The sequence below is a fragment of the Lithobates pipiens genome, unplaced genomic scaffold (genome assembly GCF_037356315.1).
Source record: "Lithobates pipiens isolate NorthernLeopardFrog02 unplaced genomic scaffold, aLitPip1_a1.2 Scaffold_16, whole genome shotgun sequence".
NCBI lineage: Eukaryota > Metazoa > Chordata > Amphibia > Anura > Ranidae > Lithobates > Lithobates pipiens.
In genome coordinates, this window is record NW_027507748.1 from 44,350,365 (window position 1) to 44,376,229 (window position 25,865).

The 25,865-nt window shown below is 44.7% G+C and overlaps 1 protein-coding gene across 6 annotated transcripts in view; it reads left to right on the top strand.

Moving 5' to 3' along the window:
• Positions 1-25,865, top strand: part of LOC143981750 (uncharacterized) — a 75,992-nt gene that overhangs the window by 6,556 nt on the left and 43,571 nt on the right. For 5 of the 6 annotated variants that reach the window (XM_077479825.1, XM_077479829.1, XM_077479828.1 and 2 more), the window contains exons 2-9: positions 8,595-8,738; positions 12,622-12,765; positions 13,439-13,582; positions 14,247-14,390; positions 16,851-16,994; positions 18,723-18,866; positions 21,031-21,174; positions 24,992-25,135. In XM_077479825.1, the coding sequence (XP_077335951.1) occupies positions 8,595-8,738; positions 12,622-12,765; positions 13,439-13,582; positions 14,247-14,390; positions 16,851-16,994; positions 18,723-18,866; positions 21,031-21,174; positions 24,992-25,135 (1,152 nt within the window). The remainder of the gene's footprint in view (positions 1-8,594; positions 8,739-12,621; positions 12,766-13,438; positions 13,583-14,246; positions 14,391-16,850; positions 16,995-18,722; positions 18,867-21,030; positions 21,175-24,991; positions 25,136-25,865) is intronic. The other variant, XM_077479826.1, reaches the window with a different exon arrangement.

Here is a 25,865-nt window from a genome sequence, read left to right on the forward strand (position 1 = left end):
TTTAAAAAAAAAAATATTCGGTTACATCAGCTTCAGGTGCTTGGTAGCTATGGGTGATCCAAGACTGATTCATCTTTATGAAGGTCAGTCGATCAACTGAATCGGTGGACAGGCGCACCCTGTGAATGGTAACAAAGCCACCAGCAGCACTGAAGGTGCATTCCGAAAGAATGCTGGATGCAGGACAGGCCAGTAGCTCAATTACATACTGTGCAAGCTCTGGCCAGTGATCCATCCTCAAGACCCAGTAAGCCAGAGGATTTTCGGTGGGAAAGGTGTCCAAGTCTGACCTTGCCCCTAGGTATTCCGGCACCATGTAAATCAGATGCTGGCGATGGTTGCTGGAACCGATCATACCTTGGGGCTGCTGACTAAAAAATTGTCTGAACGCATTGGTCAGACGGCCACCTTTTCCACCGCTCCTTCTGACCGATGCCTCAGCAACACGTTGTCTAGGACCAGGAGTTTGTAACCTCCCAGTCTCTGGAAACGCGTTGCACAGACCTTTCTGCAATGCCTCCCGGAGATGTCTCATCCTCTGCTCCCTCTGCGACGGCAAAATAAGGTTGGCAACCTTACCCTTGTACCGTGGATCAAGGAGAGTGGTCAGCCAGTAATGGATCTCCTTGATCCGAAGAATACGAGGATCCTTCCGCAGGGTTTGCAGGATCAGGGAGGCCATGCAGTGTAGGTTAGCTGAGGCATTCGGTCTGGAGTCCTCTGGGTCACTAAGGACAATATGATCCGCAGCTACCTCCTCCCAGCCACGTACAAGTCCACGGGTTTCTTGGGACTGTGAATCCTCCCTATAAGACTGCTGCTGCTGATGCTGAGTGCCAGCCTCCACCTCCATGCTGACACAATCATCCTCCTCCTCCTCTTCCTGTGTGATGGGTGAGACAGCAGGAACACTGTCTGGATAAAGGGGCCTTGAGAGGCAAGGAAGTCCTCCTCTTCTTGCCTCTGTTCTGCCTCAAGTGCCCTGTCCATTATTCCATGCAGCGTATGCTCCGACAGGTGGACAAGAGGTACAGTGTCACTGATGCATGCACTGTCACTGCTCACCATCCTTGTGGCCTCCTCAAACGGTGAAAGGACAGTGAATGCATTCCTGATAATGCCCCACTGGCATGGTGAGAAAAAACCGAGCTCCCCTGACCCTATCCTGGTGCCGTATTCACACAGGTACTCATTGATGGTCCTCTGCTGCGTGTGCAGCCGCTGCAGCATGGCCAACGTTGAGTTCCACCTGGTGGGCATGTCACATATAAGGCGGCTCTTGGGCAGGTTCAACTCCTTTTGTAGCTTAGCCAGCCGAGCACAGGCATTAAATGATCGGTGGAAATAAACACAGACTTTCCTGGCCTGCTTCAGGACATCCTGTAAGCCCGGGTACCTGCCCAAGAACCGCTGCACCACCAGGTTAAGGACATGAGCCACACAGGGCACATGGGTCAGTTGTCTCTGTCGGAGAGCCGAGAGGAGGTTGGTGCCATTGTCGCAAACCACCATTCCTGGCTTAAGCTGGTGTGGCATCAACCCCCTCTCGGCCTGCCCCTGCAGACCTGACAAAATATCTGCCCCAGTGTGGCTCCTGTCCCCCAAACAAACCAGCACAAGCACAGCATGGCATTGTTTTGCCTGCGTACTTGCGTACCCCCTTGAACGCCTACAGAGCACCGCTGGTTTTGAGGACAGAACACTGGAAGAGGCCACGGAGGAAGAAGAAGAGGAGGGGGTGTAGTAGAGAGGTGTGTCACAACCAGTAGTAGCATTTTGGAGGCGTGGTGGCGGAACAACCTCCAACACTACTGCACCCTGTCCTGCATCCTTCCCAGCTGCCAGAAGAGTGACCCAATGGGCCGTGAAAGACAGGTAATGTCCCTGTCCATGCCTGCTGGACCATGAGTCAGCGGTAATATGCACCTTACCACTGGCTGCCCAGTCCAGCGAGGCAAGGGCATTGCCTTCCACATGCCGATAGAGAGCCGGAATCGCCTTCCGTGAGAAAAAGTGGCGTTTGGGGACCTGCCACTGAGGAACCGCACATTGCACAAACTCACGGAAGGGGGAGGAGTCTACCAACTGAAAAGGCAGCAGTTGAAGTGCTAGCAATTTAGCCAAGCTAGCATTCAACCGCTGGGCATGTGGATGGCTGGGAGTTAACTTCTTTCGATGGTCCAGCAGCTGGGGCAGGGAAATTAGCCTGCTATAATCGGACGTGGGTGTACTGCTAGCAGAGTGCCCGCAAGCACTTGGCTGTGACACACCTAATTCTACACCTTCATTCCTCTCAGAGCAGGTTTCAGAGAGGAATGAAGGTCTAGTGGGGTTGGAGATCCCAGCTGATGAGGAGCAAGGAGAGGTCCGCTTTGTTCTTTGGTGTGGGTCTTTGAGGTACGCTTGCCAACGAGCTGCATGGCAGGTCAACATATGTCTGGTCAAGCATGTGGTGCCCAAGCGGCTGATGTTTTGGCCATGCGAGATACGCTTGAGACATATGTTGCAAATAGCAGCGGTGCGATCTGATACACTCGTCTCAAAAAAGGCCCACACCAAAGAACTTTTAGAATAACGCGCAGAGGCAGCGCCCTGCACAGGCGGAGCTCTGCGGTGTGATTCAGTCGGTGTGCTGCCCCTAAGCTGGCCCCCGGAGGGCATCCTGCCTCATTGGACATGTGCCTCCTCCTCCTCTCTCCTACCAGGCACCCATGTGGAGTCAGTGCCCTCATCATCCCCTCCCTTTTCTTCGCTGGAGCAAACCTGGCAGTATGCTGCAGCTTGTGGAACATGACTGCCAGATTGCTGTCCTTCTTGAGCATCCCCACTCTCTGCGCTAACGCTACTGCCTTCCTCTAGCTGAGTATCATCATCAGAGCCTACAAAACACTGGGCATCTTCCTAGAGCATGTACCCAACACTGTGCTCAAAGAGTTCAGGGGACTCCTCAGGAGGACGTGGTGGGTCTAGGGAAGGAGTCACTGATGATGACATTGAGACGAGGGAAGACGATGCGTTGGCAGCTGCTTTGCTAGTACCCTAAGCCTGGGTGAGAGAGGATGAGGGGGATGAAGAGGGCTTGGTCATCCACTCTACCAAGTCTTCGGCATGATGCGGCTCAACACGTCCAGCTGCCAAAAATAAGGACAAGCGAGTCCCATGGCCACGTGCTGATGATGACAAGGCACCGCATCCGCGACCAGCACTGTTGTCTCTAGACACAGAGCCTGCTTGCCCTCTTTTGTCGGCTCGTGCCTGTCTGCCTCTCCTTGTTGGCCTTCCAGACATGGTAATGGCCTGAAGGGAGATGGGAAAACCAGCAATTGAGTAGTGTATATTGTGCTGGAGGCACACAACACCCACTAACTCCTGCAGATGCCTTTATTATAGAACAGGAATTAAAGGGTAGATACCGGTGTATACTTTGCTGTGCTGGAGGCACACAACACCAACTAACTCCTGCAGATGGCAGATGGCTCAATTAGAGAAGAGCTATATAGGTGGTCGGATATAATGGTGTATGCTGCGGTCAGGGCACGCAGACAACACCCACAATAATCTCCTACAGCTGACTGAAAGCTCTATTACAAAATAGGAATGTAGCTAGCTATATAGGTGGATATAATGGTGTATACTGCGGTCAGGGCACGCAGACAACACCCACAATCTCCTACAACTGACTGAAAGCTCTATTACAGAAGAGCAATATAGCTAGCTATATAGGTGGATATAATGGTGTATACTACGGTCAGGGCACGCAGACAACACCCACAATCTCTTACAGCTGACTGAAAGCTCTATTACAGAAGAGCAATATAGCTAGCTATATAGGTGGATATAATGGTGTATACTGCGGTCAGGGCACGCAGGCAACACCCACAATCTCCTACAACTGACTGAAATCTCTATTACAGAAGAGCAATATAGCTAGCTATATAGGTGGATATAATGGTGTATACTGCTGTCAGGGCACGCAGACAACACCCACAATCTCCTACAACTGACTGAAAGCTCTATTACAGAAGAGCAATATAGCTAGCTATATAGGTGTATATAATGGTGTATACTGCGGTCAGGGCACGCAGACAACACCCACAATCTCCTACAGCTGACTGAAAGCTCTATTACAAAATAGCAATATAGCTAGCTATATAGGTGGATATAATGGTGTATACTGCGGTCAGGGCACGCAGACAACACCCACAATCTCCTACAACTGACTGAAATCTCTATTACAGAAGAGCAATATAGCTAGCTATATAGGTGGATATAATGGTGTATACTGCGGTCAGGGCAAGCAGACAACACCCACAATCTCCTACAACTGACTGAAAGCTCTATTACAAAATAGCAATATAGCTAGCTATATAGGTGGATATAATGGTGTATACTGCGGTCAGGGCGCGCAGACAACACCCACAATCTCCTACAACTGACTGAAAGCTCTATTACAGAAGAGCAATATAGCTTGCTATATACGTGGATATAATGGTGTATACTGCGTTCAGGGCACGCAGACAACACCCACAATCTCCTACAACTGACTGAAAGCCCTATTACAGAAGAGCAATATAGCTAGCTATATAGGTGAATATAATGGTGGATACTGCGGTCAGGGCATGCAGACAACACCCACAATCTCCTACAACTGACTGAAAGCTCTATTACAAAATAGCAATATAGCTAGCTATATAGGTGGATATAATGGTGTATACTGCTGTCAGGGCACGTGGACAACACCCACAATCTCCTACAACTGACTGAAAGCTCTATTACAGAAGAGCAATATAGCTAGCTATATAGGTGGATATAATGGTGTATACTGCGGTCAGGGCAAGCAGACAACACCCACAATCTCTTACAACTGACTGAAAGCTCTATTGCAGAAGAGAAATATAGCTAGCTATATAGGTGGATATAATGGTGTATACTGCGGTCAGGGCACGCAGACAACACCCACAAACTCTTGCAGATTGCTAAAAGCTCAATTACAGAAGAGCAAGAATGCTAAATCGGCCGATAACGAACGGTGTATACTGTGATGAAGGTACACAGAGAACACCCACTAACTCCTACAGATGCCAACACACTACACAAGGCCGACGCTGTGGTGGCCTTATATAGTGTGGGGCGTGTACTACACAGCCTGAGCTATGATTGGCCACAGGCATCCTGCCTGTGGCCAATCATGGCTCTCCTCGCTACCGGCGCTGTGATTGGCCAAGCATGCCGGGTCACAGTGCATGCTTGGCCAATCATGAGCCAGCAATGCACTGCGATGGCGCAGTGCATTGTGGGCCGTGAGCGACACGCGAATTTGGCGCGAACGGCCCATAACGTTCGGTATTCGCCGAACGTGCGAACAGCCGATGTTCAAGTCGAACATATGTTCGACTCAAACATCAAGCTCATCCCTAATACCAATGATGAGCTCTTGTTTCTCCTACTATAACCATTGATGGGGCACTATTACTCACAATTCCTCTTTGGGTCACCAGATCTCTTACTGCTACAAGGCACTATTCTTCCCACTTACACCAATGATGGGACACTAATACTAATAATGATGGAGCACTTTTCCTCCTATTAATACCAATGATGGGGCACTATTCCTTTCACTAACATCAATGATGGGGCACAATTTCTCCCACTAATGTCAATGATGGAGCAATATTTCTCCTTCCACTGACCACAGGCGCCACCTAGCCTGAGACCTTGTTTAATCCCACTGACCTTTTGTTTGCAAAGATGGAGACCTCTGGTTCAGCCAATAGTTTTCTTCATATTATATCTTTGTGGTTTGTATAAGGCTGTGTGGGTTGTTGCAGGGACTTGTCCTTTACCTACATACTGTGTGGTAAAAGGTGTCACTATCATTTCAAGAAGTTGGGAGGTATGTAGTTGGGGCATGGAATAGTTTAAACCTCCGTTTTTGTTTTCTCTGTGACATCAGGGATATTTCCCCTCCTATCTCAGAAATACATAATGAAGAGGAGCTTGCACAAGAGTCAGTATTTCTTCTTATAGGGTTGTCAGCAGAGACAAAGTGTTCCCTTAAATAATTTCCCCTTACCTTTTGTTCCTTCGACATCTCATAATGTTGGATCCCATAATTTCTGTACCAGATATAATGGTCAAGGGTTTTGGCGATATCTATACTTTAATGTGTATCTAAAGCCAAAAGTTATATTTTCATTTTGGATTGTGTAGTGAGCGTTGGGAACCCCTGCCATTTTTGTTATTGATATCTGCAATCCTAAACTCTCTTGATTTGTCCTGGTGAATGTTATGAAAGAGAAAACAAAATTTTGAGCTACTACCAGAACAGGAATAGAGGGGGAAATCTTCCAGATGGGACAAGTACCCAACTGATATCTTTCTAAGAGGGCACTTCTCTTATTTTGAAGAGATTTTTTATTTTTTGTGTCTACAGAGTAAGAAGTGAAGGGAAATCTCCCCAATGGGGCACAGATGGGAAGAAAAAAACCCTGGGTCCAAAAAGCCAGGGAACCAACACCAACGCCCTCCAAAATGAAATGTTAGACTTTAAAGCAGAATTACAGGTTAAAAATATATCTATCGTAAAAATGTAAAAACACATTTAACACATGAAGGTTGTAAACATGTAAGCAGGTTGCCTATAGTATGATAGTTAGGCAGTTGGCTGGCCCAGGCTCGGGAAGGGGGTATTGTTTTGCACCTCTGTTCCCTGGCTTTTTGGACCCAGCCTATTTGCCCTGTGATATACCGTATTTATCGGCGTATAACACACCCAAGTTTAGGAGGGAATTTTAAGGAAAAAAACTTTTAGGAGGGAAGTTTAAGGAAAAAAAATTACATTTAAATGCCCATCAATGCAGCCTTATCAGTGTCCATCTGAAGCATTGTCAGTGTCATTTGCAGCCTTGTCCATCATTGCACCCTTGTCAGTGTCATATGCAGTTTTGTCATACAGCCTTGTCCACTATTGCAGCCTTGTCCACTATTGCAGCCTTGTCCATCAATGCAGCCTTGTCCATCATTGCAGCCTTGTCCCCTTGTCTGTGTAATTTTTCAGCTTTGTCTGTTTTATTTTTCGCTTTTATTTTTAGAAATGGCGCCGCCGAGATGTCCTGTGTATCTCGGTGGCGCTTGGTAGGTCTCTTCGGTCTTTCCCGTCGGCTTTCGGCCACCTTTGGCTCTTCTCGGCGGCTTTCGGCCACTCTCTCTGCCGTTCTCTGAGGTTTTCAGCCGCCGGGAAGGGCCGAAGGCGGGCAAAAGCCGTCAAGAAGAGCCGAAGGTGGCTCAAAGCCACCGGGAAGCGCCGACGGTGGCCCAAAGCCGACGGGAAGGGCCAAAGACGGCTAAAGGCCGTCCAGAGGCTCCAAAATGGTGGGGGATTGGCGTATAACACACACCCGCGATTTTACCCTGATTTTAAGGGGAAAAAAGTGCATGTTATACGCCAATAAATACGGTAAATAAGGGGGAAGAACGGGTTCCAGAGTTTCAACCCACTCAGGAAGGTGCCGGGACTGCCGATTCCAAAAAGGAGTAATTTGAGGGGTATTTGTACTGGCATTTTTGGGCCTCAAGAAATTACATAATTAGTCAGTACATCAGGACTATCACTGACAATTTCCCATTCATGTTAAAATCAACTTTTTAAATCATTTCAGAAATTGCAATTAGAATATTCTTTAGACAAAAGGTCTATCAATATCTTCAAATCAGAAATGCCTTTCAGGTCCTAAATAGCTCCCTCAGCATCTCAATTGCAGATACTCCGTTATTTGGTAAAATTGTTGGGATTTGTGATTCAGAGATTTATGTGCAACTTATATCTACATTTTTATTGAGACATCCTTCTCCATGTAAATAGAAATGGTAACAAGAGTTCATATTCCTGATGACGTATGGGGTCAGGTTTTGCAAAGGATCCCTCTTGTTTCTCCTTCCCCCTCATATCAGCTAACACAAATGTTTATTATCCATCAGGTATATCGGACTCGGCATTTTCTTTGTAGTATAGGTCGACGGCAAGATTCTTGCTGTAACAGATGTGGTCAACCGCAGGAAGACCTGATTCATCTGATGTGGCTCTGTTCAGGGGTTGTAAACCCTCCCTGTTTTTTTCATCTCAATGCATTCTACACATATTTCTACAAAATTTTGTAACAGAAACAAAGAAAAAAGTGTTTTTTTACAAAATTCATTCGGCCACATTGTTGCACGATTGAGTAATTGTCATTCAAAGTGTAACAGTGTTGAAAGCTTAAAATTGGCCTGGGCAATAAGGGGGTGAAAGTGTCCAGTACTGAGGTGGTTATAGATCTGTATATCATGATCAAATCCCCTTTTAAGTTCCTCTTCTTCAGGGAGAATGCGTTTAATTTTTGTGATTGCTCCTCTTAACTGAGGTCCTCCACACCTCTTATTACCTATGTTGCCCTTGATACATATTTTGAATACCGTAACTGGACTGTATATCATCCTATTATGTTAGCAGGTGATTGAGTTTCACATAGGAAGAGTGGAGCTTTTCTTGTTTGAAATGTTTAGTATTTAAATACTTACATAATTCTTCCAATTGTGGTTTCATTTCTTTGAACCAGCCCGGAATGATTGTGGCGGTTCTCCATATGAGAGAAGAAACTGCGGATACCCCGGAATAAGTGCTTCAGACTGTGCCAAGAGAGGATGCTGCTTCGACTCCAGTGTACGAGGGGTGAACTGGTGCTTCTATAGTAACTCTGAAAGTAAGTACCTCCATAGAGAACCTGAACATTAGTTCATAATCTGAATCTGCCACAAAGAATAATATCATAAGGTACTGTATATTTGCCATTATTGCTAAAACACTCTGGAATGTTTCTTCATTTTCTTTCAATAGAAAGTGGAGTTGGTTTTTAAAGAAAACTGGCACAGAGAGAAACTTAGAGTAGGGATCTCTGCACTTTCTAAACAAAGGACCAGTTTATAGTCTTCAGTCTTTAAGGAAGCCGGACTGTGGCCAGTGGGATTAGAAAATGCCTCAAGTTTAGTGGTCAGTAAAAAATTACTATGGTCATTAGGAGGAAGAACAGTACCCCATTATTAATAATAGTGGGAGGAATAGTGCCCCATCATGATTATTAGTAGGAGGAATAGTGCTGCTGTTGAATGGCAGAAGGAATGGAGTCCAATCATTGGAATTATTGGGAGGAATAATGCTCCATAATCAGTATCAGTGACAGAAATAGTGCCCAGTCATTGGTATTAGTGGGATGATTAGTGCCCCATTATTGGTATTAGTGGGAGATGAATAGTGCTGTGGTTAATAACAGTAGGAGGAATAGTGCCAAATCATTTGAATTAGTGGGAGGAATAGTTCTCCATCATTGATATTAGTGGAAGGAATATTACCCCATCATTGGTATCAGTGGGAGGAATAGTGCTGTTGTTAAAATTAGGAGGAATATTGTCCAATCATTGGAATAAGTGGTGGAATACTGCTCCATCGCCAGTATCAGTGGGAAGAATAATGCCCAGTAATATTTATTAGTGGGAGGATTAGTACCCCCTCGTCAGTATCAGTGGGAGGAATAATGCCATTTCATTGGTATTAGTGGTAGAAATAGTGCCCTTTCATTGGTATTAGTGGTAGGAATAGTGCCCGGCCATTGGTATTAGTGGGAGGAACAGTGCTCTTTCATTGGTATTAGTGGGAGGAACAGTGCTCTTTCATTGGTATTAGTGGGAGGAACAGTGCTCTTTCATTTTTATTAGTGGGAGGAATAGTGCCCGGCCATTGGTATTAGTGGAAGGAATAGTGCCCTTTCATTAGTATTAGTGGGAGAAAAATTATATACTAGCCAGCAAGTCAATGAAGCCTGTCTTTTAGTTACACCAAGCCATGGGTTTTCATTGTGCATCATTACAACCTTTAGACACCGGCGTCCTAACAACCAATGATGTCATGGTTCATATTAGGTAGCTGGGTTCACATTAGCTAGCTGAATGAGAGAGAAACTGATAGAGAAGAGCAACATTGGAATACTAGTCAGTAGCAGTGTGCAAATATATATTTGCACATTTGGGTGTCCTATGTACTTGGAGGTTAAGGAATAATGTGAAACAATTTGTTTGGGTTTTTTTTTTTACATTTTTGAATGGAGTGTCTCGAAATTGTGCAGAATTGTGGGTGCCTTGACTGAAAAAAAGGTTGAAAAACACTGCTGTAAGGGATTGTCTCCTCTCCTCAACTATATGCTGGTGGCAGAGGCAGGGTTGGCATTAATATCATGTACTCCATGTGCTGCCTATTCTGGCATCCTACCTATGGGCAGCTCTAGTGGCTCCTACAGCACCAATACCAGTGATGAGTAAGTACGTCTGTGAAACGTGTCCACTGAGCACCTTTTTTGGATTGATGTTTGTCATGTTTGCTTGATGGACTTTCAATAAATTCTTTTGATTTTACTTCCGGATGTGCCTCCATTCTTCTTTGTTTCCACTGGATTTCCCTGGCTGTGGACCAGGCAGGCACCCGGATCTCTTCGGCAGCACATCAGATCCTCACAGGGGGCTTTGAGCGGTGTGTTCCCAGCTCTTTCTCTCATCCTACGGCACCAGCACTGCCTGTTAATTCAACTTGTCCTTGGATTAACCCATTCCACTAACTCTGGGGCCATTTGGTGGCCAGAAAGCGGAATTACATTAGGCACATAAATGTCTATACCCTACGGAGAAATGAGCGTAGCCACAAAGAGACAGGAGGAGTCTAATATTCCAGTATTACCAGTTAAAAATAAAGACAAAAATGCATGAAACCAGAAAACGAATGTAACCACTACATCTAAGGATGGTTAGACTGCAATATATTAAATCTTAATTTTTGTGTTTAGCTACGCTTTAATGCCAGGACTCCTGATCTAATTATTCCAGACCAGTGAATTAATAATGAAGCCATCAGATCAGTGAATTAGCTTTTTAAGCTTATTTGAGGATAGTTCCCTGCTTAGTAATGTGTTATAGATTTCCTTTTATTTTTTTATGTGGAAACCTCTTTTAACCACTTCCGGATCGCCCGCCGTCATTGTACGTCGGCTGCTGGAAGAGGAGCATCGTTGTTATGGCAGCAGCTAGCTGCCATAACCCTGGTATCCTCTTCTTCAGTGAGTGGTCCAGTTTAAGATAAAAGTGGTCTCTGCGGCGGATTCACCACAAGATCACTTTTATCAGCGGCGGGAGAGGGTCCCCCCCCTGCGCTCTGGTGCCCCCTGCTGCTTACCGGAAACATTGGCAGTGGCGGAGGGGATCGGGTCCTTTTTGTGGCCTGACATGGAGACGAGTGAGGGGAAGATGGCCCCCACCCATCTCCATCTCATATCATAGCTCTTAGCCCTTGTACACACGGTTGGAGATCCCGACGGAATGTGACCTATCGGACTGTTTTGTCGGATATTCCGACTGTGTGTGGTCTCCATCGGACTGTTTCCGTCAGAATATCCGACGGACCAACTTTTCCAACTTGCCGGTAAAATTTTCCGACAAAATGCTCCGATTGACATACTCCGATCATGTGTAGCCTACTCCGACGGACAAAGTGCCATGCATGCTTAGATCAGATTCCTAGACCAAAGCTATTGGCTACTAGCCTGAACTTAGTCCCGTCGTAACGAAATAACGGCATCACGTTATGTACAATCGGATTTTCCGACAACTTTGTCCGACCGTGTGTATGCAACATCACTTCCGGACCTCTTCTGGAATTAATCAGTCGGAATTACTCCGACGGATTTGGTTGTAGGACTCTCCGACCCTGTGTACAAGGGTTAAAAGAGTCATTTTTAAAAAAAAATTTAAATGACAATTTTATTTTTTATTTTTATTGCATTTTAGTGTAGATCTCATATTTAAGAGGTCCTGTCATGCTTTTTATCTATTACAAAGGATGTTTACATTTCTTGTAATAGGCATCATTTTTACACAATTTTTATTTTTTTAAACAGTGTAAAAATAAAAAATAAAAGGTCAAATTAATAATAAGAATTTTTTTTTAAACCCGCTCCATCTTGACAAGCTCGTGTGCAGAAGTGAACGCATACGTGAGTAGCCCCAGCATATGAAAATGGTATTAAAACCACACATGTGAGGTATCAGTAGAGCGAGAGCAATAATTCTAGCCTTTCTATGTAACTTAAAACATGCAACCTGTAGAAATTTTTAAACACCGCCTATGGAGATTTTTAAGGGCAAATGCTTGTCACCATTCCACGAGCAGGCACAATTTTGAAGCATGACATGTTGGGTATCAATTTACTCTGCATAACATTATCTTTCACAATATAAAAAAGAAAATTGGGCTCACTTTACTGATGTCTTATTTTTTCAAAAACTCAAAAACAAGTATTTTTTCCAAAAAAAGTGCACTAGTAAGACCGCTGGGAAAATACGGTGTGACAGAAAGTATTGCAACGACCGCCATTTTATTCTCTAGGATGTTAAAAAAATGTATAGTGTTTGGGGGTTCTAAGTACTTTTCAAGCAAAAAAATCAGTTTTTAACTTGTAAACAACAAATCTCAGAAAGAGGCCTGGTCCTAAGTGGTTAAAACACATCGAGGTATCATCAAAAATGCTTTTCTGTTTCTTGTCTCAGATAAGGGTCAGTGTGCTGTTAATCCGGCCGACAGAACCGACTGCGGATATCCAGGAATTAGTGCGGGCGAGTGCTTTTCCAAAGGATGCTGCTTTAACTCAACTATTCCCGGGGTTAAATGGTGCTTCTTCCCAAAACAATTCAGTAAGTTATTCCATAACATTGCCGATACAAATGCTCTAAACTGAGGTCCTATTTACTTGTGGTGCATTGATGCTCCTTCTGTCACATGTTAACATGTGTTGCGTTAAGGCAACCTATCCCACAACGAGGTATAGATTTATCTGTGTGATGGTATTCAAGCTTAATCTTCCCTTTTACACATGTATACATACCTAGAACTGTCAAATCTAGGAATACATACCTAGATCTGACAGTTGTGCATTTTTTTTCCCTCTATAGGTGAAAGGCTCTCTCTCCTGGTCACGTTTGCACATTACAGCCTCATAGATCTCTATGTATCTTGTCTACCTCCAACACCCAACCAGGAGAAGGTCTCATTGATGCCTAGGAGGTTGTAATGTGCAGGCACGGCCAGGAGAGGGAGCCGTTCAATACTGAGTGCAAACAAACAATGGAGCCAGTATCCTTCAAATCTCAGTAACTATAAATCTGTGAAGGGTGGCATTGTGTAGGTCAGGGCAAAGGGACAAAAAGAGTAAGCTCACCTTGTCTGAATGTGCACTTATTCTTTAACTCACATATATGAAGAGACATTTCCTAATAGTTCCTCATAAGTGTCAAAAACGTTTATGTGCAGCCTGCAAAAATTATTAATTGCTATTTTAAAAATTATATTTTCAATCCTTCTTCATAGATAAGGCTCAGTGTTCTGTGAGTCCAGCTGACAGAATAGAGTGCGGATATCCAGGAATTAGTTCTGAAGAATGCAGTTCCAGAGGATGCTGCTTTGACCCATCCATTCCCGGGGTCAAATGGTGCTTCCGCACCAATGACTACAGTAAGGGTTATTCCTATAATATAACTTCCATTATTATTATTGTAATACACTTTTTTTAAAGTGCCAACATTATCCACAGTGCTTTACAATAACAAACAGTGTAAGTACATGAAATCAACTTGGTATTAGCCTCTATATATTTAACTATTTGCCTTGGCTTCAGCCTTCAAGAATAAGTGCACTTATGCTTTTGACTTTCCCTTGACCTAAAGGAACCTACCCTACTTACAATGACCCAATAGCTGTGGCCTCCAACAGTTGTTTTAATTCAAGGGTGAAAGGCTCCCTTACTTGGTCATGCCTGCACAATTCAGCACTACCTCTATGTAGCTTGTCTAGCTCTGTCTCCCAGCCAGAAGAGACGGCCCTATAGAAGTCCAATAGCTAGTAATGTGCAGGCGCAGCGAGTGAGGGGGCCTTTCATCGCTGGATGTAAACAAACTCTGGTGTCCACGCTCACTGGATCTCATCTGAGTGAGGGTGGGATTGTTTAGGACAGGTCAAAGGGGCAAAAAGTGCACTCTGTCTGAAAGTGAAATTCCTCTTTAGGTCATGTGTGGTTAGAAAAATGAGTTCCTCATAAGAGCCGAAAAACTTTTATGTGCAGCCTGTAAACATTATTAATTGCTATTTCAAAAATAATATTTTCAATTTTTATTCATAGATAAAGTTGAGTGCTCAGTGAGTCCTGCTGACCGAACAGATTGTGGATATTCAGGCATTAGTTCCGAAGAATGCCGTTCTAGAGGATGCTGCTTTGATCCATCTATTCCCGGGGTTAAATGGTGCTTTTTCTCCAACAGCTACAGTAAGGGTTATTCCTACGGTACACTTACATTCTAAAAGGGAAGGGGAAGTGATACAAAGAGACAATAACTGTGATTTATTTTTCATGTAGAAAATAAAACTCAGATCTGAAGCAGGATAAGCTTTCCTAAAGAGGTGAAATTTCAGAGATAACCTAAAGGTGGAGTAGGAGATAGCCGGAAAGTTCCAGAGGAAGAGAGAGGCCTTGAAGAAGTCTTGAACATAGGAACAGGTGGTGAGGGAGCTAGAGAGCAGCAGTGAAAGGCTTCCTAGTCACGCCTGCACATTATAGTTCCACCTCTATGATGATCATCTATTTCTGTATCTCTGCAAGGAGATGGTCCCATAGATGTTCAAGAGCCTCTAATGTTCAGACACAGCCAGGGGAGAGAGCCACTCAAATTGCTCCTACTTGCTCCAGCTGTGTCTTGGTTGCTATACGTTGGGCCTCGTAAGCTGAAAGTACTCTGAGCCATACTGCTCGCATGCCATAGCCATGGGTCAAGACTATTTCTCTGCCATCTGGTCTTGGATTTAGATCCATAGCCAGGTAATGCCTTTGCCAGTATAGGTAGATTATTGGCCTCTAAGAGATACAGCCAACAGGAGTCCAGCTGTTCCTGGGCTCCAAACCTTTGTACACAGAAGTCATATTTCATGACAGTGACCTCTGATCCAGTGTCAATCAAACATGGGACCTCTTTCCTGTACACTAGGGTGGAGGCCACTGGGCTTAGAGCAACCACCCATTCAGCCTTGTTGGGATTTTGAGATGTCTGTTCCAGGGGTTGTCCCTCAGTCAGTAGTATTATGACAACCTGGGTGGGTTTCTACATCCAGAATGCCCACAGTTCTTGGATAGGTGTCCATAACAACCACATGCCCAGCAATTTTGGTCCTCCATGGGATCCCTACACAATGGATTCTTCTTAGAGGTGGCTACCTCCTGCTTCAAGACATCCACATCCTCAGCCAGTTTAGTCAGGGCTGTTTGCATGGCAGACAGGGGTGAAGGTGCCAGGGCCTCCTCTTCAAGATATGCCAGTTCAAATTTCTTTGCCACTGCCATTGTTGTGTCCACTTCTGCTTGTTTTCGTGCACCTGCATCCACCACCACATTCTGGAAGGAAGTGGTAGGTTGCTCCTTATCTTTCTCCTGCAGGGCCCTCTGAATTGGACCTGCCTTCAGACCAACAATGAATTGGTCCCTTAGTTTGTGGTCTGAATCAACAATGTTAGTGCAGCTGCGGAACATTTTTTTTCTAGGCACCTCCAGAGGTTTGGCATGACCCCATCATAGTGAGGTTCCCATCCTTCTGCCATTTCCTTAGGAAGAACATTTGCCACAGCTCCGGCAGCAGTAGCTTCTCCCTGAACAGGACCTCAAAATATGACACAATCTGTTCTAGAGTAGCCCGTTCCTTCTCTGGCAGCGCTCTGCATTGTCCTTTAAGGCTTTATTAGCCAGCTCCGCCACCAGCTGGGCCGGGACCTGTTACAGGCTTGAGGCATTTTCCAGTCTCTCCTCCTTCTCTGCAAGAGGAATGTTAGAGCCATGGAACTTTGGTATTAGGGCTAAGGCCGAGCCTAGCGGAGCCATGCCGGACCCCAGTCGCCCGCTGTAAAGGACATATTCTGCCGACTGTCGCCAAGTGTAAGTGGGGTTCAGTGTTGTGTGATGGCAATTATTCACATGGTCAGGTGCAATAATAAACTTGTATGGAAGTAATGCAGTAACAGTTCACAGCAAACCCAGGGGATAGACTACCCAACCGGGTGGACTCACAGTTTAAGCAACGTGAACAGAGTGGGTTCCTGTTGGAATGACAACGTTCGCAGAGGGGGCAGAATGCGGCCTGGTCATCTCACACCCAATTGGGAAGATGTCCAGAGGAGATGAGATGCTATCCCTCCTTGTCAGGAACCTTTCCCTACTTCTAGTACTGTCCCTAACAGATGGGGTTCCTTTCCTTGCATTACTCACTCACACAAAGAGCCAAACTAGGGAGCCAGGGCCTAAAATAGGCTTTGCCTGACCCAAGATGACTGCAAGAGTAATGTGGGGCAACAGCATCCAACTGGATTGTTTCCTCAGTGACCCAGGAAGACCATAGAGAACCCATATTCCTCCTGAATTCCTCTCCAGCTGCAGAGTGGGGGTGGGATAATTTAGGTAAGGTCAAAGGGGGAAAAAAAATAGGTACAATTTGTCTAAAAGTGCACTTATTCTTTAAGTTACACTTTTATTTATTATACTTTGTTCTCATTTATGAGTTAGATTTCATTTTTGCTATTCATATATTTTTTTAGTATTACACTTTTTTCACTTTATAGGTAGCGCCGCATTTATTCACTCATTCAATATCTCATAGTTCTTCATATGCTCCAAAACTTTTATATGTATCCTGTAAACATTATTAATTGCTATTTCAAAAATAATATTTTCAATTATTCTTCATAGATACGGCTCAGTGCTCGGTAAGTCCGACTGACAGAACAGAATGCGGATATCCAGGAATTAGTTCCAATGAATGCCTTTCCAGAGGATGCTGCTTCAACTCATCTATTCCTGGGGTCAAATGGTGCTTCCACAAAAAGATCTACAGTACGGGTTATTCCTATGCTATAATTTTCATTAATATTATTTCACTACACTATTTTCATAGTGCCCACATTTTCTACAGCTCTTTACAATAAACACAGTGTAAGTACCTGAATTTGATCTGATATTAGACTCTTACAATCCCCTAGGTTGCAGAACTGGGAGAGAAAGAAGCAACCCAAAGAGGCAGTCATACAGTGATCATGTGCTATATGAATGAGGGTCGGATTGCTTAGGTCAAGGGGCCAAAAAATGCGCTCTTTCCATGTAGGTAAAGTCGGCAACCAGGTGAGGATCAATAAAATGTCTTTTGATTTCATCCAAGGAGTACACATGCTCCAAACAGAGCCAAGTTCATAGCTGAGCTATGAGTAAAGCCACGTACACACGACCGGACATTTTGAGGCACTAGGTCTTTCCAACGGACTTTCGGCGGAGTTCTGACGGACTTTCCAAATGAACGAACTTGGCCACACACAATCACACCAAAGTCTGACGGATTCTAATGTGATGACGTACGACCGAACTAGAATATGGAAGTTCATAGCCAGTAGCCAATAGCTGCCCTAGCGTCGGTTTTTGTCCGTCGGACCAGCATACACACGAATGGATTTCTCGGTGCGGCGGAGTTCCGGTGGGAAAATTTAAAACATGTTCTATTTCTAAAGTCCGCCAGATTTTTGGCAAGCAAAGGTACGATGGAGCCCACACACGATTGAATTGTCCAACGGATTTGTTCAGTCGGACCTTTGCTGTCAAAAAGTCCGGTCGTGTGTACGCGGCATAAGGCATTGATAGGTTGAAATCCTAGTGTTGGCTCTGTTTGGGACATGTGTACTCCTTGGACAAAATAAAGAGACATCTAATTCATCCTCACTTGGGTGCTGACTTTACCTACATGGAAGGACTCTTGTGTTGCGGGGTGGAGACTGCAAGTCAGGCACAGTGAGTGGAAACAGAGAGCTCTTGCTGGCTCGGATTGCATGATTGGGTTGTAGTGCCGTTATCTTGCATGTGTGTTTAAAACGTACACTCTGTCTGAAAGTGCAATTCATCTTTAAAGCGGTAGTAAACAGCATCCAAATAAAAAGGAAATCATGCCCTGGGCAGTTTAAGTCAGCCCTCACATTTTCCACTCGCATTTTGCAAGTGGTAAATGGCTGTTGGCGAGCATGGAGCTGCATCATCAAAGGTATCGAGCCAAGAGGTGGGGCTATATGATGATGATGAGCCTCGGGAACATGGGAATTTTAAATGAAAGCTATTACAGCAGGCAATCCCGCTCTCTGCTGATCTGGACAGCTCAACTCCTCCTCTGCACAGGTGAGGCTGCATTGGGCCCAGGTGAGGCTGCACTGATGGGCCCAGGTGAGGCTGCACTGATGAGCACAAGTGGGGCTGCACTGATGGGCACAAGTGGGGCTGCACTGATGGGCACAGGTGAGTCTGCAGTGATCGGCATGGGTATACCATTCCTTTAGAGTGCATACGCTGGTGAGGTTGTCGGCTGCATCTAAGGTAAATATCTCCCAAATGGTGAGATATTTACAGTACCTATATGTAAGCCTTATTATAAGCTACCCTATAGGTAAAAACCATACATGAGAGTTTACTCCCACTTTCATTTGTTACAAAAATGAGTTCTTCATAGCGCCAAAAACTTTTATGTGAAACATGTAAACAAATATTAATTGTTATTTCAAAAATAATATTTTCAATTATTCTTCATAGATAAAGCTCAGTGTTCGGTGAGTCCAGCTGACAGAACAGACTGCGGATATTCAGGAATTAGTTCCCAAGAATGCCAATCCAGAGGATGCTGCTTTGACCCATCTATTCCTGGGGTCAAATGGTGCTTCTTCCCCAACAACTACAGTAAGGGGTATTCCTATACATATAACCTAAAATGGAAGAGCAAGAGATACAAAGAGATAACTATGGAGGAATCAGTTGGAGAAAATAAATTTTAGCTCTGAGACTGGGGTAGGGAGCTTCAGAGCAAGAGAAAGTCCTGAGCATAAAAGTAGGTAATTAGGGAGTTAGAGACCAGCGGTGAAAGGCTTTATGGTTGTGCCTGCACATTACAGCTCCACCTTGATGGGGCTAATCTACTTCCATCTCCCACCAAGGAGATGGTCCCATAGACACCCAAGGGCTTGCAATGTGTATGTGCAGCCAGGAGAGGGAGTCTTTTACCAAACTCTGGAGTCTGTATGTGAGAAGTTCAGGCCAGCTATACCTGTAGGCATATGCAATCTAACTTCTCCACTGCAGGTTGATCTCATCCGCAGCAGTTTTGTAGCTGGAGAGGAAGTCAAGAGGAACATGGTTCCCCTATTGTTTCCTGGGATCACAGGGCCAGAAAAAGACTCTGCTTGATCCAACATGGATGCCAGAGTCACATGGGCTATCCGGTTGGCGGCTGCCACCCCATGTGACTCTGGTGTCCATTTTGGATCTAGCAGTCTATTTGTGGCCCTGGATCCCAGGCTTGGTGTGCTTTGTGTAAGTGGGTAGCGTAGGGAAAGGTATCAAAACTTTTAAGGACAGAACTAGTGGTAGGGAGAGGTTCTTGGTGAGGATGGAATGCGTAGTGTTTATAACTTTTGTGGACATCTTCCCAACAGGGCATGAGGCAGCAAGGCTGCATTCTGCTCTCTTTACAGGAGTTGTCAGTCTGGGAAAGTAACACTTATGCCGCGTATACACGGTCGGAATTTACGACAACAAATGTTCAATGTGAGCTTGTTGTCAGAAAAACAGTGTGTATGCTCCATCAGACATTTGCTGTCGGAATTCCCGAAACAAATGTTTGAGAGCTGGTTTTCAAATTTTCTGGTAACAAAACTTGTTGTTGGAAAATTCCGATCGCGTGTACACAATTCCAATGCACAAAATTCCACGCATGCTCGGAATCAAACAGGAGAGCCGCACTGGCTATTGAACTTAATTTTTCTCGGCTTGTCGTACGTCTTCTGTTCTTGACGTTCGGAATTTCTGACAACATTTGTGTGACTGTGTGTATGCAAGACAATTTTGAGCCAACATCCGTTGGAAAAAATCCATGGTTTTGTTGTTGGAATGTCCGATCGTGTGTACATGGCTTAAGTATATACTTAACTCCACCAATTCATCATATTTCACCATTAACTGCACAGGGAAGCCACTGTATTTCTCTCAGCAAGGCCTTGCCCTTTGTGGCTCTAGACTTATTCCCAAGGCAGGCCTTGTACCGCAGGGGGCTCCAATGTGGAGACCCATTCACTAAGTGGGAACCATGAAGTATCACCCTACTAAATGGGAAGTGACACACATACAGGGGAAACCATTTCACAAAACATATTAACCCCCTACATGCACCAGCCAAGACTTAAAGGTAAACTTAAAAAATTAAACACCTCCTTGAAGCAGAGGGCCACCCTAAAATAAAATAAAAAATTAATATTCTTAAAAAAAAAAATTGAACTTACCCGAAACCCCTGTTGCTAGGCCATCTTCTTAATCTGCCTCTTCCTATTCCACGACACTTCCTCCTCTTCGGCAAGCTGCCCCGTTGTGTTGTAGGACATGTGTGTGTCCCAGATAACAACAGGGCCATTCACAAAGCGCGACGGGACTCACGCATGCGCAGTAGGAAACAGGCAGTGAAGCCGCAAGGCTCCACTGCCTGTTTCCCTTTGTTAAGATGGCAGCGCTAGGAGCCGATCTGATGGACGGATCGGCCTCGGGGGTCGAGATCGCGGGCTCGCTGGACAGGTAAGTGTCCTTATTAAAAGTCAGCAGCTATAGTGTTTGTAGCTGCTGACTTAAAAAAAAAATTGCTGCTGGAACACCCCTTTAAATGCGCTCTCATGGATCTCATCTGAGGGAGGGTGGGATAGTTTAGGTCTGGGCAAAGAGGCTGAAAGTGTATTTATTCTTTAAATCACACGTTTTGAGGAAAATCTCTTCATAGTTCCTCATCAGCGCCAATAACATGTGCAACATGTAAAAATTATTAATTATTATTTCACAAATAATATTTTTCAATATTTCATAGATGAGGCTCAGTGCTCGGTGACTCCAGCTGACAGAATAGAGTGCGGATATCCAGGAATTAGTTCTGATGAATGCCATGACAGAGGATGCTGCTTTGATTCATCTGTTCCCGGGGTCAAATGGTGCTTCCGCTCAAACGACTACAGTAAGGGTTTTTTCCTATGCTATCATTTCCATTTGTAGCGCCGGCTCCTGAAGAGCACGCACTATGTGTTTTTGTCATTCAATATTCCTGGAACCGCAGTTTGGTTTTGGATTCAATTACACTAAATTTTGATCTCAGTACCAGTCTGGCTGGATTGCATTGTGTTCTGCTTGACCATAGGTGGCGCTGTTATCTCGGGCAAGTGCCAGAACGAAGTCCAGTTAGGTGCATTGAGTGCCAGTTCTCACTCGGAACCAGCCCAGTGGGAGTGTCACTCTTGCTGTGCATTCTGGGGGGGGGGGGGGTACTTATGGTGCTGACATCACGTGTTTCTGGGTTTACGGTCCAGAAGTGCATTCTGGCTGTTTGGTCCTGGTCCTCCTGACCAACCCCCAGGGCTCTCATGGCCTGGGGTGCCAATCCACCCGACTCCAAGTCTCTGGGCTGGCTGGCCCGAGACAAAGTAACCGAAGGAAGGATTCGGGGGTGGTCCGGTGCCGTTTCGGTTTCTGGAGAGGCCCAGCAACTGTAGAAGCATCCAGGGGAGGACTCTTTGGGAGAAGGCCACGCAAAGGTTGGCTTTTCAAAAGGAGCCTGGAGGCTAAGTTGAAAGACCCCAAGCCAATCTGATCCCGTATGGTATCGCTGGACCGGCTGCAAGATACTGGTGCTATAAGTTTTCTACATCTTTCAGTTATTCAAGTGTTCTACAAAAGTCTGTGGCAGAGACTTTGTTTTATTTAAGCACCCTGTTGGCTACTAGGCCTGGTGAGAGAAGGACTATCCGATAACGGGGAGGATCCAGCTGTGAATGGCTATTCTCTGGATTTCCTAATGTGAGAGACTCTTTTTTCTATTTGACTTAGTTCCAAGAGTACCAGGACTTTACTACCTAAACCCTCTAACCCTACTTTGAGAGACTGTGTTCGTTTACCCTTTTTGCAAATAAAAATCCCATATGTGGATCTGGTGTCAGTCTCTGCAGTTCTTGGGCCATCAACCTCGGGAAACCCCTAGACATACACAAGGTTAAGAAGGTAACGGTAAGCCCAATTAAATCAGCCGCTCCTTCAGGGGTCAGTGCTACACATTATCATTATTATAATACTCTATTTTTATAGTGCCAACAGTTTCTGCAGCTCTTTACAATAAAAACAGTATAAGTACATGAAATTGACTGATTATTAGCCTCTTACAATCCCCTATGTAGCAGAGATCAGACTGGGAGAGGAAGAAGCAACCCAAAGAGCCAGTCATATATGCTAAAGTGGTCATGTGCTAACGAGGAACATGCTGATAGGAGGAATGTGCAGAGTGACAGAGAGATAATCTCATCAGTCTGCTGCTTCTCCTTCTACTGTCCAGTCACTGGGAGTCACTGAAATGCAGCAGGGACAAATCACGTCCTTTGTCCTGCTGCAGAACCCAAGTTCGTTTCAGCTTGAGTACACGAACAGATGGTCGGACATTCTCCTTCAGGATCTCTTGGTAGACAGCAGAATTCATAGTTCCTTTTATCACGGCAAGTCTTCCAGGTCCTGAAGCAGCAAAACAGCCCCAGACCATCACACTACCACCACCATATTTTACTGTTGGTATAATGTTCTTTTTATGAAATGCAGTGTTCCTTCTACGCCAGATATACTTGGACACACACCTTCCAAAGAGTTCCACTTTTGTCTCATCGGTCCACAGAATGTTGTCCCAAAAGTCTTGGGGATCATCAAGATGTGTTGTGGAGAAATTGAGACGAGCTTTGATGTTCTTTTTGCTCAGCAGTGGTTTTCTCCTTGGAACTCTGCCATGCAGGCCATTTTTACCCCTTCTTTTCCTGATGGTGGAGGCATGAACGCTGACCTTAACTGAGGCAAGTGAGGCCTGCAGTTCCTTGGACGTTGTTGTGGGGTCTTTTGTGACCTCTCGGATGAGTCGTCGCTGCGCTCTTGGGCTAATTTTGGGCGGCCGGCCACTCCTGGGAAGGTTCACCACTGTTCCATGTCTTCGCCATTTGTGGATAATGGCTCTCACTGTGGTTCGCTGGATTCCCAAAGCTTTGGAAATGGCTTTATAACCCTTTCCAGACTGATAGATCTCAATTACTTTCTTTCTCAATTGTTCCTGAATTTCTTTGGGTCTCGGCATGATGTTTAGCTTTTAAGGATCTTCTGGTGGACCTTATTGTGTCAAGCAGCTCCTATTTAAGTGATGCCTTAATTGTGAACAGGTGTGGCAATAATCAGGCCTGGGTGTGGCTATAGAAATTGAACTCAGGTGTGGACAACCACAGTTATAGTATGTTTTAACAAGGGGGGCAATCACTTTTTCACACAGGGCCATGATGGTTTGGATTTTTTTTCACCTTTAATAATAAACACCTTCATTTACAAATTGCATTTTGTATTTACTTGTGTTGTCCTTGACTATTGTTTAAATTGGTTTGATGTTCCGAAACACTTAAGTGTGACAAACATGCAAAGGAACAGGAAATTAGGAAGGGGGCAAACACTTTTTCACACCACTGTATATATATAGAATGCCAAAATGAACCCACTTCCCTATAATCATAGAAACAAAAAAACACCCAAGAAGGAATGAGTGTATAACCTCTATGGGAATTTAAATTGGGTTGCTGGCATTATAATAGATAAGAAAAAAACAAAAGAGAAAAAAGCCACTAAAAACAATTAGCATTACACATAAAAAATTGGACGTATACTAGAAGTACATAACATATATACATAGAACAATAAATGACCAGGTTAATTGCAAGAGATGATCTTTACAAAAAGTAACCCAACGTTTCGAGGTATATATAAACAGTTGACCTCTTCTTCAGGGGTAATTCATGGGGCAGAGCTGTGTAGATCTTGGGATTGAAATAAAAGAAATACAAACCTTTTGACAAGTAAAATAGCTTATTTAATTAGCTGGGCTTCAGACTTCAAGAATAAGTGGACGTATTTTGACTCTGCCCTGACATAAAGGATCCTACCCTACTTACTATGACCCAATAGCCGCCACCTATATTGTTTGCTTACATTTAACAGTGCAATGCTCCCTTCCTTGGTCGAGCCTGCACAATTCAGCACTACCTCTATGGAGCTTGTCTATGTCCATCTACCAGCCAGGAGACGGTTTTATAGAAGTCCAAGAGCTTGTAATGTGCAGGTGTGGCCAGAAGAGGGAGCCTTTCATCCCTGAATGTAAACCAACTCTGGTGTCCATGCACATTGGATCAAATCTGAGTAAGCCCTTGTACACACGGTCGGAGATTCCGACAACCAAATCCGTCGGATCTTGTCCGAAACTGTTGCATACACACGGTCGGACAAAGTTGTCAGAAAATCCGATCTTTCAGAACGTGATGACGTAATTTCGTTACGACGGGACTACGTTCAGGCTAGTAGCCAATAGCTTTGATGTAGGAATTTGATCTGAGCATGCGTGGCACTTTGTCCGATCGGAATTCTCTACACATGATCGGAGTATGTCCTATCGGAGCAGTTTGTCGGAAAATATTTCCAGCAAGTTGGAAAATTTGGTCCAACGGATATTCCGACGGAAACAGTCCGATGCATACCACACACAGTCGGAATATCCGACAAAACGGTCCGATAGGACACATTCCGACGGAATCTCAGACCGTGTGTGTACAAGGGCTTAGAGTGAGATTGTTTGGGTCCGGAGCTACACGCTTATTTTTTAGATCACACATTTGAAGGAAAATGTCCTCATAAAAGCCAAAAACGTCTATGTGCAGCCTGTAAACATTATTAATTGCGATTTCAAAAATAATATCTTCAGTTTTTCTCCATAGATAAGGTTCAATGCTCGGTGAGTCCAGCTGACAGAACAGACTGCGGATATCCAGGAATTAGTTCTGAAGAATGTCAATCTAGAGGATGCTGCTTTGACCCATCCATTCCCGGGGTCAAATGGTGCTTCTTCTCCAAAACCTACAGTAAGGATTATTCCTATACTTACAATCTAAAAGGGAAGGGCAAGTAATACAAAGAGACAAAAACTGTGGGGGGATCAGTTGATGTAGAAGATTCAGCTTTCCTATAGAGGTGAGTTTTCAGTTTTCACCTAAAGTCGGAGTAGGAGCTAGCCTACTGGCTAATCTACTTCCATCTCCCAGCAAGGAGATGTTTCCAAAGAAGTCCATAGGCCTGTAATGTGCAGATGTAGCCAGGGGAGGAAGTCATTCACCACATACAGTTTTAGCCTTTATTCCACAATTGTAACGACCCTTGCAAATACACACAGCCCACGATAACAAGGTAAAAGGCTACCTGGGCTGTGAATCTGAGCACGGGAGCTTGACAGGAAATTTACCAAAGGATTGTCGAGGTGAAGCCGTAGTCAGGGATTCTAGAAGTTAGGGTTAAATATGAACAGAACCAGGGTCAGAAGCTGGGGTCAGACTTGGAACACAGGAAACCAGGAACCTTTGGTAATACAAGAGAGAGACAATGAACTGGCACAGCCCTCAGAGTGAGGCAGTGTTTTATACCCAGCTGATTAGATAAACTGCCTCAGCTGAACCAGGAGCTAATTGCAAAGCAAGATCCAGAGTATAGCTCTCAGTACTGCAGGCAGGACAAGGCATAGCTGGAAACAGGCTGAATAATGAACTCAGGTGTGGCTCAGAGGCAATACAGCAGGAGCAGTACACATTAAAGTCATGG